General features: G+C 44.5%; 7 protein-coding genes across 7 annotated transcripts; 6 read left to right on the top strand and 1 right to left on the bottom strand.

Annotated features, from left to right (window-relative positions):
- Nucleotides 1-1192: 1192 nt before the first annotated feature.
- GLAREA_02716 (MFS general substrate transporter) lies at nucleotides 1193-2850 on the top strand (the record flags this gene model as incomplete). Its single annotated transcript, XM_008087801.1, has 5 exons — nucleotides 1193-1490; nucleotides 1562-1931; nucleotides 1997-2245; nucleotides 2300-2365; nucleotides 2421-2850. The coding sequence occupies 5 exons, from the start codon at nucleotides 1193-1195 to the stop codon at nucleotides 2848-2850; spliced, it is 1413 nt and encodes a 470-aa protein (XP_008085992.1).
- Nucleotides 2851-3443: 593 nt separating this feature from the next.
- GLAREA_02715 (P-loop containing nucleoside triphosphate hydrolase) lies at nucleotides 3444-5809 on the top strand (the record flags this gene model as incomplete). Its single annotated transcript, XM_008087800.1, has 4 exons — nucleotides 3444-3456; nucleotides 3520-3717; nucleotides 3768-4313; nucleotides 4389-5809. 4 exons carry the CDS (start codon nucleotides 3444-3446, stop codon nucleotides 5807-5809), a joined length of 2178 nt encoding a protein of 725 aa, XP_008085991.1.
- Nucleotides 5810-6325: 516 nt separating this feature from the next.
- GLAREA_02714 (chromate transporter) lies at nucleotides 6326-8100 on the bottom strand (the record flags this gene model as incomplete). The annotated part of the gene is made up of 5 exons (XM_008087799.1): nucleotides 6326-6461; nucleotides 6564-6766; nucleotides 6855-7317; nucleotides 7366-7490; nucleotides 7540-8100. The coding sequence occupies 5 exons, from the start codon at nucleotides 8098-8100 to the stop codon at nucleotides 6326-6328; spliced, it is 1488 nt and encodes a 495-aa protein (XP_008085990.1).
- A 399-nt stretch (nucleotides 8101-8499) lies between these two features.
- GLAREA_02713 (uncharacterized protein) lies at nucleotides 8500-9290 on the top strand (the record flags this gene model as incomplete). Its single annotated transcript, XM_008087798.1, has 2 exons — nucleotides 8500-8535; nucleotides 8631-9290. The coding sequence occupies 2 exons, from the start codon at nucleotides 8500-8502 to the stop codon at nucleotides 9288-9290; spliced, it is 696 nt and encodes a 231-aa protein (XP_008085989.1).
- A 1361-nt stretch (nucleotides 9291-10651) lies between these two features.
- Nucleotides 10652-11936, top strand: GLAREA_02712 (alpha/beta-Hydrolase; the record flags this gene model as incomplete). Its single annotated transcript, XM_008087797.1, has 5 exons — nucleotides 10652-10977; nucleotides 11090-11199; nucleotides 11248-11348; nucleotides 11403-11596; nucleotides 11675-11936. The coding sequence occupies 5 exons, from the start codon at nucleotides 10652-10654 to the stop codon at nucleotides 11934-11936; spliced, it is 993 nt and encodes a 330-aa protein (XP_008085988.1).
- A 755-nt stretch (nucleotides 11937-12691) lies between these two features.
- Nucleotides 12692-13474, top strand: GLAREA_02711 (uncharacterized protein; the record flags this gene model as incomplete). Its single annotated transcript, XM_008087796.1, has 1 exon — nucleotides 12692-13474. The coding sequence occupies one exon, from the start codon at nucleotides 12692-12694 to the stop codon at nucleotides 13472-13474; it is 783 nt and encodes a 260-aa protein (XP_008085987.1).
- A 930-nt stretch (nucleotides 13475-14404) lies between these two features.
- On the top strand, nucleotides 14405-14731 carry GLAREA_02710 (uncharacterized protein; the record flags this gene model as incomplete). Its single annotated transcript, XM_008087795.1, has 1 exon — nucleotides 14405-14731. The coding sequence occupies one exon, from the start codon at nucleotides 14405-14407 to the stop codon at nucleotides 14729-14731; it is 327 nt and encodes a 108-aa protein (XP_008085986.1).
- Between the last annotated feature and the right edge of the window lie 41 nt (nucleotides 14732-14772).

Genomic DNA, 14772 nt, shown 5'->3' with positions numbered 1-14772 from the left:
TTAAGGAGTCAACAGATGTAGAAGTCGATGAGCCGGACTATGAGAGATCCTCTATTCGCATCATATATTCGTTAGGTACAGAAAGTTTTGCTCAGCTAAAGGGAAATGGCTTCACATTCCGCGTATAGTGAAGGTTTCAGATGCTGAATTACCAGTGGTGGAGGGGCTTGTTCTATCAATGCAGACAATCCAGCCTCCAAGCTTTAAAAAGCCGCTACTCCATCTCACGACATTTGGCGAATAGATAGCAGGTACAAACCACTAGTGGGGTTTTCAGTCAAGCTAATTAGATCGCTACAGGTTCCTCGTTCAGCCCTATCTAACATTTCCTCGATTCTACATTTTTCTCGGGTTCTACTTTGTGTAAAACACATATTCGATCTCGCAGTCAGAGTAATGTGCTCGCGTACATAATGCCATACTGCAAAATTGGGGGTTTCTTTCTTACTGTGCATAGATACGTGAAAGTACATGTCAGTGTCTCATAAGAATATATTTATTGCCAGAAGTAGGTAAGTACTGCGAGGATGGCAACGACACTATGCTCCAGATCTTTAGCTATCTCGGGGGCGACACAAGCCCGAGGAGACCTAATTACACTGCCAAAGAATGGATTAACGTATGTGCTAGGACAGTATCCAACAAGTATACGTAAAATGTAAGATCAGCTTCGTGTCTAGCCTTCGTAACATAGCTCGGGGTTAAAAAGCTTACAAACTTGGAAGCAACCCTGATTGGCTCGCGCTTTGCGAAGGCCGAGACGACGGCGAGCGAGCAACAGAGATCTGATCTTATCCCCTTACGTATGATATTGACCACTAAGATTCGCAGTCCTTGCTGGGGGTTTGAAATGAATCAGCCGGAAACAGAAAGTGCACGGCCATTTCATAGCTCCGATTAAGAACGAAAGATTTAACTCCATGGACTTGCCCACTGGATTGTCAAGTACTCTTTTCGTAGCTTTCTATCAAATATCGTTGCGTATCCTATAATGTATACATCTTCAATTTCCTATATTCATATTCATACTCTACAAATCTTTGTATTTGTCTGCACACGGCTCGACTTTGTATAGATCATCTATCAACGATACAACCAAAGAGCGCGATCTTTCGTCTTCAACCGTTTTTCACTTTAATATCAGAGATTCGACAACAGGGTTTCAACTTCATTATCTGATCATCTCAACACTATGTCAGAGAAGCTTGAGAAGTCCTCATTTGGAGACAGCGGGGCCGATGTCATGCGAACTTCTGATGAGCAAACACTCAGCAAGACTGGGAGCCAAAACACAGAGACATTAGCGAAAAGTTTCCCAGAATCGAAGATCGGAGCAGAAGCTGATATTGACAATGCTGGAGTTCCACCAAAAGCAGTCGCTGGTGGAATTAATCCAGCCGATTTCCCTGATGGTGGTCTCGAAGCATGGCTGGTGGTGGGCGGCGGCTGGCTGGCCCTGTTTACATCTTTTGGGTGGATTAATTGCATTGGTCACTCTACCCTTTCTTCTCTTTTGGCTACTGCTCATCTAAATGTATCTTGCAGCTGACAAGATTCATAGGTATCTTTCAAGAGTATTATCAGAAAAACTTACTTTCTGACCTGTCACCAAGTACTGTTTCATGGATTCCCTCTCTGGAGGTTTCCATGATGATGTTTGGAGGCCCGTTCTTTGGAAAGATATCAGATAACTACGGGCCCCGATGGATACTTATAGGCGGGACGTTTGCCCACGTTTTCGGTTTGATGATGACCTCACTATCAACCAAGTATTATCAATTCATTCTAGCTCAAGGCATTGTCAGTGCCCTAGGCGCCAGTGCAATCTTCTTCGCTTCGATGAATTCAGTTACGACCTGGTTCTTCAAGAAGCGTGCAACTGCTTTTGGTGTGATGGCATCTGGTTCCTCTTTAGGTGGTGTTGTACTCCCGTATGTTTCCGCTTAACTCGTTCTGTTTATATACTCGAGTTTCGTTGCTAACACAGTCATACTAGCATTTTCGTCACCAAACTAATCCCTAAAATCGGATTTCCATGGACTATGAGAGCATGTGCTTTTATGTTTCTTGGCATGCTGGTCATCTCTATGCTCACAGTTAAGTCACGACTCACTCCAACTCCGAAGAAATTAGAGATTATGGAGTTCGTTCGACCACTGAGGGAGCCTCCCTTTTTATTGCTCTGCATCGCCTCGTTTCTTTTCTTCTTCGGTACATTCCTACCGTTCAACTATGTAATCCTCCAGTAAGTTACTCCGGCCAAGTGCTCAATTCAACATGTGTTAACTGGAGGAATTAGGGCGCAAGCGGATGGCATGTCGATTGGTCTATCCCTTTATCTTTTGTCCATCCTCAATGCTGCATCGTAAGTCCTCATGTTCCTATAATATTCTCGCTCCCAGTGGTTAACCCCGTCCTAGAATTTTCGGTCGAATCCTTCCTGGAATAGTAGCAGACCGAATTGGTAGGTTTAATGTCATGATCATGACCACAGCCTTTTCAGCAGTCGTCGTCCTAGCCCTTTGGCTCCCGGCTAAATCGAATGCGCCTGTGATTGTATTTTGTGTCCTCTATGGGTTTTCAAGTGGCGCATTTGTATCAATGGGTCCTTCACTACTCGCACAGGTTTCTCCAATTCGGGAGATAGGTGTCCGTACTGGAACATATTTCCTTTTTGTCGCCGTTGGGGCCCTGACTGGTAACCCAATTGGCGGAGCTCTACTTGACCAAGATAATGGCGGTTTCTTGTACTTACAACTCTTTTGTGGATTGACCATGGCAGCGGGTGCATTGATGTACTTCGCTGCCAGATGGACGCAGTGTGGATTCAAGGTCTTGAAGGTTGTATAATTAATTCTGCGGGTGTTGGTTGCTTTTGCATTGTTCGGAGTCCGCATAGCCTCTTCGCTCTAAACATTTTAGCATAGAAATTGTAGATATAGACATGAATACAATTATGCCTAATAAAGACGATATTTCAAATGGCCGGATACTTCAAACCTGCTCTGTGGCGATATCAGCGTGAGGTCATGAAGCTGATCTCGCGGAGGACAAAATGAGTGGCAGTCACTTACCCGCAAATTTTAGACTAATTAATAAGTCGACTTCGAATTGAGCTTAAAAGGTCTTAGTTACTTAAACAGTTGACGAAATAGTTATAATGTTATAAGTTAATCCACTAAATTACGATATTTCGTCAACTTATTAGTCTAAGAACTATTCTAGTTCGACTGCCACTTATTTTGTGCTCCGCGAGGCTGATACCCTTCGTTGGCCGGTCAACGACACCTTGAAATATCGGGCGACGCGATTGACCGACTCCGGAAATCGAATCAATGAACAGAGTACAAGTGTCTCGACAACGATTAGATTTCTTTCTTGCGGTTGCTGTTTCTTTGGTTTCTGCTTCTTAATATTTGTTTTCGCGATTGATACCTTGCACAATGTCCGTCCGAGGTATGTGGAACAATCCTTCCAGATGTTTAAGGTTGGATTCAAGGTTAACCCATCAAATAACAGTGGTCGCACGTTTACGCCCTTTGCTTGATAAGGAGCTCGAGAAAGACATAATTGTAAATGCAGAAGGAAGCAAAGATGGAAAGGTCACAAACATAGTCCGAATACCCAACCCGAAAAACGAGTCCGAGGAGTTTAGCTTTGCATTTAATGGCGTTTACGACATGGAAACTACACAGGAGGAGCTGTTTACAAACGAAGGTATATTCGATCGGAAAAACTCTCATTGAAAACCCTCTGATGGGTGATAGTTGCGCCAACTCTGAAATCGCTTTTCCAAGGTCTCGACGTCACATTGTTCGCATACGGAGTAACTGGTACCGGGAAAACACATACTATGCGCGGTGGATTGAAATTGTCCGAGCGAGGAGTAATCCCTCGGCTGCTGAGTGGGATATACCGCCGAGGAAGGAAGGTTGCAAAGGACTCTGGAGGAGAGACAAGTGTCTCAATTACGCTCTCATATTACGAAATATACAACGACAAAGTATACGACCTCTTTGAACCACCAGAAAAGCGATCACTAGCCGGCTTACCTCTCCGAGAGAAAGATGGAAAGACAATCGTTGTAGGCCTTTCCGAGCGAGCATGCGACGATTTGAAAGATTTCGAGAAGTTATATATTGAGGCCAACAACAACAGGAGCACCGCTGGGACGAAGCTGAATGCTCAGAGTAGTAGGAGTCATGCCATTCTTATGGTCAAAGTGCACCAGGTCAGCTCAGAAGGGACTTTAATCAGTACAGCGTCGGCGATTGATCTAGCAGGATCTGAAGATAATCGTCGAACGGACAATGGTAAAGAAAGAATGGTCGAATCTGCTAGTATCAATAAGTCGCTTTTCGTGCTGAGCTAGTGTATCGACGCTATAGGCCGCGGGGACAAACGGATCCCATACAGAGAGTCTAAAATGACGAGAATTCTTTCTTTGGGACAAAATAATGGTATCACGATTATGATACTAAACCTAGCTCCACTGCGATCTTACCACCTCGATACCTTATCCAGCTTGAATGTCAGCTCGCGAGCTAAGAGAATTGAAGTGAGAGAGATCGAAAACGAGATTGTGTTCACTCAACCACCAAGAAAGGCCAATACGAGCGGTGCATCTTTGCAGCAGCGTCAGCCTCTGCGGCCGCTTGCAAATGCTCACAATACTCATCCCAACTCAGTCGCTCAGAAAGGAGACAAGCCAGCTAAAGCTTTTTCAGTCTATTCAGATCGAGCAAAAGCAGCTCCACGAACGGCAATGCTCGCCAATACGGCGACTGTTAGGAAACCGGATTTAGCGCAAAAACGACCGTCTGATGTAACAAACGGCTCCCGTCTCAATAAGATAGTGAAGCCTGGCATGCCAAAACCCTCTACTGAAATGTCAGCTGCCAAGATCGAGGAGTTGATCGAACGGAAGGTGGCCGAAGCTTTGGCGAATCATGCTCTGGATCAGCCTCCGGCCAAACCTCCGGTCGAAATATCTGAAGCTGTTCAGCGTAGACTTGAGGCACTGGAGAAGAAGATAGAGAGCGGAGAAGCAGAGGAAGCCAGGGCAGAAGGACTCAGGTTCTTACTCATGGCGAAACAACACAAGGAAAGAGGTGAGGATAGCAGTGCACTAAAGATGTATGAGATGGCAGTGCCTTTCTTTCCAAAACAAGAAAAGTTGCAAAAGAAGATTACCAATCTCAGATCTAAAATCCAGGCGAAGAGAGATCTTGAGGCCGCTGAACTCTCCACAGCACCCCTGATAATGCCAGTGAAGAAGCTCGCAACGGCCCCGATCGCTTCAAATACTCAACTTCCAACGCCAGCCGCATCCTTCGAGATATATCAGCCGAAATGCGCGGAGCAACCAGAAACCCCGCCAAAGAATAGGAAGAAAAGGCTCAGTTCCGAGAGAGATGACGACTTTGATTGTTCGGCCGTCGTTCGAGCAGACGAACAAGAAGATGATAGTTTCGTATATAAGCCAAAACATAAGAAATCGAAACCCAAACAGAACTCAAAATCCAGCCTTCGAGTGTTTTCGGATGTATGCGATGACAACAAACAACCTCCGACACCTCGAACAAAGCAACTCCTGGACATCGTCAATTCTCGCGACGTAGCTCTCCTCATGAGTCTAAGTGGGTTTGGAGCGAAGAAGGCCAGAGATCTCGTCGAGTTTCTCGAATTGCAAAACGAGGATGACGGGGGTAATATACAAACACTTCAGCAACTGAGAGCTGTACCTGGTGTAGGTAATAGGACAGTAGAACGAGCTTATGACGGCATTGTCAATGCTCTGTTGGTGTGACACTTGGCGTTGAACTGGAACAGCATTGCTGGGAGTATTGGATAAGGAGTTGGTTGGGGGCGTTATTTAGTTTAAACAAGGTATTCTTGTCAAGTATTACGCAATACATATTTTACGTTTAACAGCTTAAAGTTTACGATTTTCCGAGCCTGGGTTACCGAGGAAATTTCACATTCCGCTTTTATGGCGTGGAAAGAACCTCTACCTTCCTTACACGAAACTCTTACAGCTGTCTCTCGAATCCTGAATTATCCATGCTTCCAGAAGCCAATGTTACACTAAGTAGTTAACACAGTTAACAACTTCTCGGGAAGAGCTGCAGTCAGAGCAATATGCCGGATGCCTCAATGGCTTCGCAGTCCTTACCTACCCACCTACCGACCAAGGTACATAGGCAATTGTAGAATGGTGGAATTTGCTTAGCTAATTCTCGTTTTTTACATGGTTTGTACCCAAGTCTTTCAAATAAGAAATGCCTATATCAACGTGTTCACTGCTGCGGAACTTGATTTCAATTCAGCCACTCATTTCGAAGCTCCCAGCAGCAGAGGGCCGCTCTACAGATACACGGGTAGATGAAGTGAGGAGGATTTCTAATGCTTTTGTTCCCGCCGCAATATCTTCTGAAATGGCACAGGATTCCACAGGGGATCTTAGTTCGATCAGCATCCTCCTCTCTGCAGCTGCTATGGTCCCTCACCAACTTGGAAGTTAGACGAAGAGAAACTGCCCAGCTATTGCTCCACACGCTAACAACACTAATGGCGCCCACTTGTTGGTGAACTTATACAGCACGATCAACGCGAGCAAATACATGACGGCTGCCAGTCCAGAGTTTGCTGCCTCGTTAAGTGTTCGAGGCTCACCATGCACGCTGGCCTCAAAAATTTGCGCAGCAATAACAGCAATAACGCCAACGACCGATCCGCACAGGCCATCGAAGAAGGTTGCGAGGAGCTACAGATCAAGTCAGAACATATCGAGTAGATCGGAAGGGGAAACATGCCTGGTTCCGCACGAGTTTTTCCAACAAATTGTGTCCTACAATTGTAAACAGAAAACAGGGAAAGAACATCCCTATCGTGATAATGATAGCACCAGCAAACGCTGCTCCTAGACCACCGTCTTGCAAGCCACCTTGAAACCCAACGAAAGTGGCAAATATTACCAAAGGCGCCGGAAGGATGTTACCAATTGCAATGCAGTCTATAAAAACACTCTGAGGGAGCCAACCTCCTTTCAACACGGCTTCGACCTGTATGAACGGTATAGCAGTGTATGCTCCTCCGAATGAAAGACTACCTGCTACAAGGCCTAGTATGAAGAGGTTGATGAGGGAAGGAGTCTGGGCAATGCCGAGCGCAAGAGCCAGTGGAGAGGGAAACCCGCGGAAGACAACGTAGAGCGCAAATCCGACATATTGCAATATCCACAGAATCCCCGACAGAATCCAGAAGCGACGAGCAACTATCGAATACCAGATGCCATAGAAGCCGAGAGAGATAAAACTGGCTGTATAAGCGCAAGGTCCAAACTTCATCGATTGACAGACTCACATGTTGATGCGTAGAGCAATGTTGATTGCCGTACAAAGCGCCGCAATGACCAGGAAAGGGTCGACCTTCTTCGATTTTTGCTTAATGACCGAGTGGTCTGCTATTTTGTGCACAGCTTTGAGTATCTGCTCATCTATTAGCAGAATCCAGCGCTTCGGAGTCTGCGAGTCTCACCATTGCAGCAACTATAGGCTGCAATGCCTTGAACGAAGCATTGAAGTAAACGTTCTCAAATCCGGCAAGCGAGTATAGATAACTCGCCAACAGCATCAAGATAAATCCAGGGAGAATGAACCCGATACCAGCCACGATACCCCCAATCCTACCAGCAGAAAGGCATCCAAAGAACATGCATAATTCCGCTGCTTCAGGACCGGGTAGGATCTGGTAGACCGCAAATACTCTCTGGAAGCGTTCAACCGTGATCCATTTGTCCTGTAGTACTAGACGTTCTTTTAGTAGTGCAATTTGGGCAACAGGACCGCCCCAGGCGAATATTCCAAAGTTATAGAAGAAAAACCAAAACAAGGCGAAAATCGAGAGTTTTGGAACGTAAGAGTTATCTTCCATGCCCGGTTCCGTGCTGTCCACGACTTCTGTTGGCGAACTCTCGAGTACTTGCAACCCAATGGAATCTTGCTTCTCTACATCTTTGGAAACATCTTTTGGTATATTAGTAGTGTGATCGGAATTCTGGGGCAACGAATTTGGAGTTGTTGTGATGAGATTTGCCATTTTAAGTACAATATTAATTCTCCAAAAAACGATCGAGTTTAATTTCTGTGAGGTACCTGAACAGAGTCTTTGCAAAACAGCTCGATGGATACTAGCTAATAAGTCTTTGCCAAATGAATGGGAGATGCAAGAGGGACAGACAGGCAAGCTATCACTGGTCCATGTTCAGTGGTCTGTCGCTGGGAAAAGTGACGGACAGACGAGCCATGATTGGTTTGGGCTTCCCGTGAAGCTGCATTTGGCGATGATTGAGGTGGTGGCTGGCATTTCTTAGTCATCTGAGATTTGAGGCGGTCGCTGTCAAAGCACGCCATCACCATGGAGAGTTTGAGATCAAATACTGCAAATAGCTTCTCCAAAAGATCGTCTTGCAGGTCGACGAACGGCCCTCAATGCACCATGTCACATTCTCCGCGGCAGTCGAATTGCACAGATGTAAGCGACTGACACCCTGCACGTAGTACTGTGTAACAGTATATAGCGAAGAAGATTTCCAGTCAACAGAGAAGGCTTGCTAACAAGTCTGATAGGACTTGCAGCTTACTCGCCTTCGTGATAACAAGCGCCGCAGTAGGCAACGAAAGAGAGATTACACTGCAAGTCTTGAGACCAAATTGCAAGAACTCCAGTCACGAGGCGTGCAGGCCAGTCAAGAGGTTCAGCTTGCTGCAAGGAAAGTAGTAGCAGAGAACGCGAGATTACGAGCCTTACTAAGACATGTTCACGTCAATGAGAAGATGATTGAGACATGGTCCCCTAATGACGACGTTACCTCAGGCTCTCCATTCTTGCCTACGGAGCCGACTGCTGTTCAGAAAGAACACACACTATCGTGCCCTGGGGTCCGTCAGTCGAGTTGTAGTCGAAAGGAACTTGACAAGAAGGGGGGATGCCAGGACATTGACAAGACAACTAACTTGGTAATACCTCATTGCAAAGTCCTCACCCGACTTGCGCAGGACCCCAGTACGGATGTCACTCAATCTATGCAAGAGGATGACATGATTGAAGAAGAATCCGGGGGAGTTGAATGCTCACGAGCGCACGCGATGTTGATGCAATTTGCAACAACCGAAGAAAAGCTCGACGTCGTCTCTGAAGCACTGGAACAAGGTTGTGTAGGCAAGAAAGGTGGAGGCTGCAAAGTACTTAATGAAGCTTTGTGGAAGGCGATGGATGAAATCACCTAAGAGAAAATCGGCGGCGTCTCACAAGGCTCGTTCTCTTTCTCTGATTATCACCTATCAGAGACTATTCTCGTCCTCGAGGTTCTCTCTGCACCATTAAATCTTCACGGACATGCGGCAGAGTTAGACAGTAGAGTCAACTGGAGCAAACACACTAGTTGCAAAACTTGTCACTTCATTGTTCAATTTACGCTTTACTTCAAATAAGATCCAGACCAGAACGGTATTTCAAGGGCTGAGGGCTTAGGAGGGTTGGGAGTTTCGATGCAATAAAGTTGTGAACAGAAAAAATGCAGTCAATGCCAATGGTGTGCCATCAAAATCGCTTCATCATCAATAAAAAGATAGCGTTCAAGTGCAAAATGAGGCAGGAGCAGAGAGTATTGCAACAGACAAAAATCGCCCTCTTTATGTCAAGACTCAAGCTAAGGAAGCTAACCTGACTTGTGGTACTCTACTGTTTCACTACAGGGAAAAAACAGGACACATCTTAAATTGTATGAGCACGTTCTATCAGTCATACTTGTGGTCGAAAAGCTCGCTAAAGTGGCTCGTATGAGGATATTGGTCATCTCCGGTGGGAGGTTCTTGGCTGACATAGCTTGTATTGAAGACTTTTGGCAACAAGTGACCAAATTTAATACTAGAATTGGAAATCTCCCTCTTGATACTTTTCGTATAGCTGATTCTTCATCCCTGTAAGATTAATTCAGTCATGCGCATAGTGGTACCCAGCGCAACTACAGATATGGACTTGGGAATATTTTATTGAAGCAAGCGATGCGGGTTTCAAGGGCTTAAAATTGTGTGTATTTCTTTTAATGAATGGTTTTACTCCTAATTACTGCGATGATAAGGAAATGAGAATATGTAGCCTAGTTAAAGGGGGGCCATCTTTAAGCGAGGACCCAAACCAACTTCCTCTAACAGATTCATGAAACGGCCATCGACTTTAGGAAAAATTTTGAAGTACAAAACGAATCTTTTATTTCATGTGGGGACACTAAATGGCTGTTACAAATTGTTGAAGAATAAAGATAGCTAGAGAGAAAATTAACTAGTATTTCGAGAACTTGCGACAATAGTGCACTCCGGTAACATTGACGTATCGATGGAGCATATCGTTGGAACAGCTTGTTTGGCCCTGCCAATTATACAGGGGGCTTGGCAACTGATTTACAATCAATACAAAAGCGCCTCGTCAATCTCGTTGTATTCGCTAGGCGCGCTGCATGCCAATTCCTTGTCAGAAATGGTGGGGCTTACATTCGTTCTTCGCTCTTGCATCTTTATAACGTACATCCCCCGCATCTGCGGACTTTTTGTGTTCTACCTCAAAAGTTCCAATTCACACACCAAACAAAATGGCGCTCTCCTGTTTTTCTCAAGCTGGCAAGCAGGTCAAACTGTCTGATGGAACTAGCTACGCGTATCTCTACCTCCCCGCCGCACCAAGTAAACCCACACTTCTGCTGCTTCATGGGTTTCCGAGTGCTGCCTATGAATGGCGAAACCAAATTGAACTATCCCGAAATGGTTTCGGATTAGTGATACCTGATCTCTTGGGATACGGTGACACTGATGCGCCTAGCGACATTGAAGCTTATTCTCTCAAAACAATGAGTAGACACATTTCTGAGATCTTAGAAAAGGAAGAGATCGAACAGGTTATAGGTGTGTCTCACGACTGGTGAGTTATTCTCGACGCTATAGAAGCTAGTAACTCAAATGAAAATCCTAATTCCATTCTCTAATACCACACCACTTGGGAACGGGGAAAATTAGCTAATGATTTTGACTAGGGGATGTGGCCTTCTATCCCACCTACACTTCTGGTATCCCGAGAAACTGAAAGCTGTCGCTTTTCTTTCGGTTGGATATACAGAGATATCTGAGAATCCCTGGGACCTGGGTTTGTTTAATCTCCCGTATCAAGTGAATCACTAATAAATGATGACAGACGGATTAAATGCCATGATGGAGAAGGCTTTCGGTTACGCCACATTCGGTTATTGGTATCTCTTTGAAAGGGACGATGCTGGAAAAATACTTGACGGTAATGTGAGCATTCAAGCAACTTAAAATCTAGCAGTTCTTTGATAACACGAATTGTAGGCGGAGTGTGCGGAAGCTCTGATATATCCGGCAGATTTTGAGGACTGGAAGAATTATCTAGCACCCAAGGGTGGCTTTGAAAGATGGATTGATTTAAAGAAGAATCCCGGGCTTCCTCAGTGGTTGACCTCAGCAGAGATGGCCGAGCACAATCGTATACTAGCCAAAAAAGGGTACGGTCCGGCTACTAATTGGTATGTTGCGTCTTGATTATTGAGCAATTTCAAGATATAAAAGTAGTTGATTGGCAGTGCGCTAACTTTTGGAAACAGGTACAAAGCTGGACTTCGTGGTGTCGACCTCCCGAAAGTCGCTGGAATACCTTTAGATCGCAACCGTGTCAATCTTCCATCGTTGCTCATTGTTGGTAGCAAGGACTGTGTAACCAGAGCGGAAGTGGCAAAACAGGGCACAGCCAAGTGGGTAGAGAACCTTAGAGTAGAGGAGCTTGATTGTGGCCACTGGATTCAGCTGGAGAAGTCAAAGGAACTGAACTCAATTCTTCTGAGCTTTGTGAATGGTGTCACTCAATAGCTTGCGTTCTCTAAGACGCTGGAAGCTGCGCAGCTTCCTATGTTGACCAGGTTGACTAGACCTCTGTTCTCAGTCTAAAAGTAAGCTGAGTTCTATAGTTAAGAATCCTTAAACTTTGAAAATGCAGATTTCCTCCGGAGCAGAAGATCTAACAGTGATCTTGACATATGATTCATGAGAAACTACAGTATTAATAAGGCCGTCCGGAACGTATTATCATCCTTATATATTGGTAATAATTGAACCCGTTAAATAATACGGGATGAATTGCTTCTAACCGAGTATATAAGCTGAAAGGATGCATCGTTTTCTCTTTAATAGTAACGTTGTTTCAGGTGCCGGATCAGAACCTTCTCCAAATCTTCGTTGACCTCGCCTCATCACGTCTAATTTTCTGTCAAAATTGGAGAAACATTATTTTTGCCATTGAGCAGTTGTTGCTGAACAAATCGGTTAGTGATCTAAAGAAGACGAAGAAATCATATTCGAGTATCAAGCTACAACATGTAGCTTTATCTTCACAACAAAGACATCTCATCAAAGCCGAGCCTCTCATTCATTGCGCCAAGGCAACCGCTTAACTAGAGGATCTTTTCTCATCAACCAGAACAGTGAAATGGGGTAGGATTAAACAGTCAATGTTTCTTCGAAGTTAAATGTCACTCCTGTCTCCAAGTCCGCCGATTCTTCAAAGACTTGTAAATACTTGACAAATTCTGTACAGATCCGGCTAGTAACAATTTTAAGCCTTAAACATGCTCCTGAACAAGTCGAAAAACGTGGAACACTATGCGGTTCGTCCATATAGGAACAACCCGTGCACAACTCAATTGGGTCTTAAACTTTGTCAACAATATAACTTCACTTCTGTGGGTGAACGAGATGAGCAGCTTATTCAAGATCTTCTTGGCGCTTTTGATAAGGCGATGAGATACAAATCACCGACAAGGTGTCAGCAAGTACAGATGTCTCTTGATTTTTTACGATTCGAAGTCATGATTCACAAACTATACCAAGATTTGAAGGTTCAAGTCAAGAAAGGTCAATGTTTTGAGGTCGAGATTGGGATAATTTTGGCTGAACGTACTGTTACACAGATACAAACCCTCAAAAAACAAAGAAAACTGGATTATTTTATGACCAATACCCACGCGGAGCGGCACCGGCCTCATGCCGCAGACGCATGGTGTGTTCGACATATTACAGAAATCTTCGGTTTAAAGATCAGGCACTTCTATGCTGATCGAAATACAGATCTAGCTCATGCTATGAGAAAGTTTGAGATGTTACTCTCTGGCTTAATGTCACAGCAGCGCGCAGCAATAGAGAGCGGAGGTGCGAATGATAGATTAGAAACATGGGGTTTCATCACAGAAATGCTTACCAGTGAAGTTAAGCATCACGAGCAATTATTGAGCGCAGAGAGCATGCTCAAGGCTAAAAGCAGACCTCGAAAAAGTCCTTTCGAAGTACTACAACGCTTGGCTGGTAGTCGCAGAACTTTCTCTCTTACAAGCCGGCTCTTATCCGTCGTGTGAGTCGACTTTATTACCTGTAATGAATTAATCTGGTACATATGTAAAAGAGGATTCATTCATGGACGTCACAATCGCGGTTTTGAACTTAATTAATCAAACTTCACGTATTTTATGGATTTGATTGATTCGTAATGTCGACACTTACTTGTATGACTGTTGGTTCAATATTCCTCTTAATCATCAGAGAATATTCTGCTTCCAAGTTCTATATTGTAATACTTTGTTTGAATAATGAATCGAAATATATTTGCTCATTAGGCTTCAACAACGTAATCATCTCTCTCGCCATTAATGAATAACGCCACCAACGTCTTGCAAGATTAAACCCCCATAGATTTCTACTATTTCGCTTCATCTATTTTACTTTTGTATTCCCCACGCCTGCAAGCTCGAACCCCCGACTGAAGCATGTCATCACAACACGAAAAGACACGGACCGAAGCAAAGAAGCATCAGCACAAAACACGATTCGATATGTGGTACGCGGAAGCAAGAAGAGAGTCAATTAACAAAGAGTTACTCTCTCCACAAGTCAGCTTTCGAGATAGGATACTCGGTTTCGTGTTGACCCCAGTCCGGTTCATGACCCGGAGGAACACAAAGAGAGTCTCGGATAGTGAAGTTTAGGGTGCTGAGGAGCTTCTGAAGAAGACAAGATAAAGGATGAGTCAATTCAATATACTGATCACAAAGGGACCAAGGGGCGGTAGACAATGGGCATTGAGTGTGGTGTAAAAAGAGCTTCCAGCGAACTTTGTTTGTTGCATGGTTTCACACAATGGACTTCTTACCTGGGCACTAGAGATAAATAGACTTGCTGTCCCAGTACCTGTTCATCAAACAAAATTAATCAAGAGACCTCCAACGTCAAAGCCATTATCTCCCAAAAGCATATCAATAATACCGACAATAATGACCCCTTCAATCAACATGACCGCCGCAGGCTTGGAACAATTGGTGGAAGAAGTGTCACGAGAATGCTCATCACATCACCTACCACAAAGACGACCAAGCAAAGAGTGCCCTAGTTGCGAAGACGCCAACCGCGTTCTGATAATCTCTAGTTGGCTGAAAAGTGTTGAGTCTATTCTGTATGAGCAGCTGGGTGCAGGCGATATTGAGGAGGATAGTTTCGATCATAAACTGCAAAAAGAATCTATCTGGGCAAGGCAAGAGGTGGAGCTTGTTCTTGTCAAGGCAGAGATTAGACGATTGAGGGATAAGGTCGAAAAATTAGAAACTCAAGCTAAGCTTTAACGGACATGTATATACCATTAATGATAATTCTTTTCCACCCA

This window comes from Glarea lozoyensis (assembly GCF_000409485.1).
Source record: "Glarea lozoyensis ATCC 20868 chromosome Unknown GLAREA6, whole genome shotgun sequence".
Lineage (NCBI taxonomy): Eukaryota > Fungi > Ascomycota > Leotiomycetes > Helotiales > Helotiaceae > Glarea > Glarea lozoyensis.
Note: the sequence above shows the minus strand (reverse complement) of the source record. Positions and strands in the feature narration are given on the sequence as shown.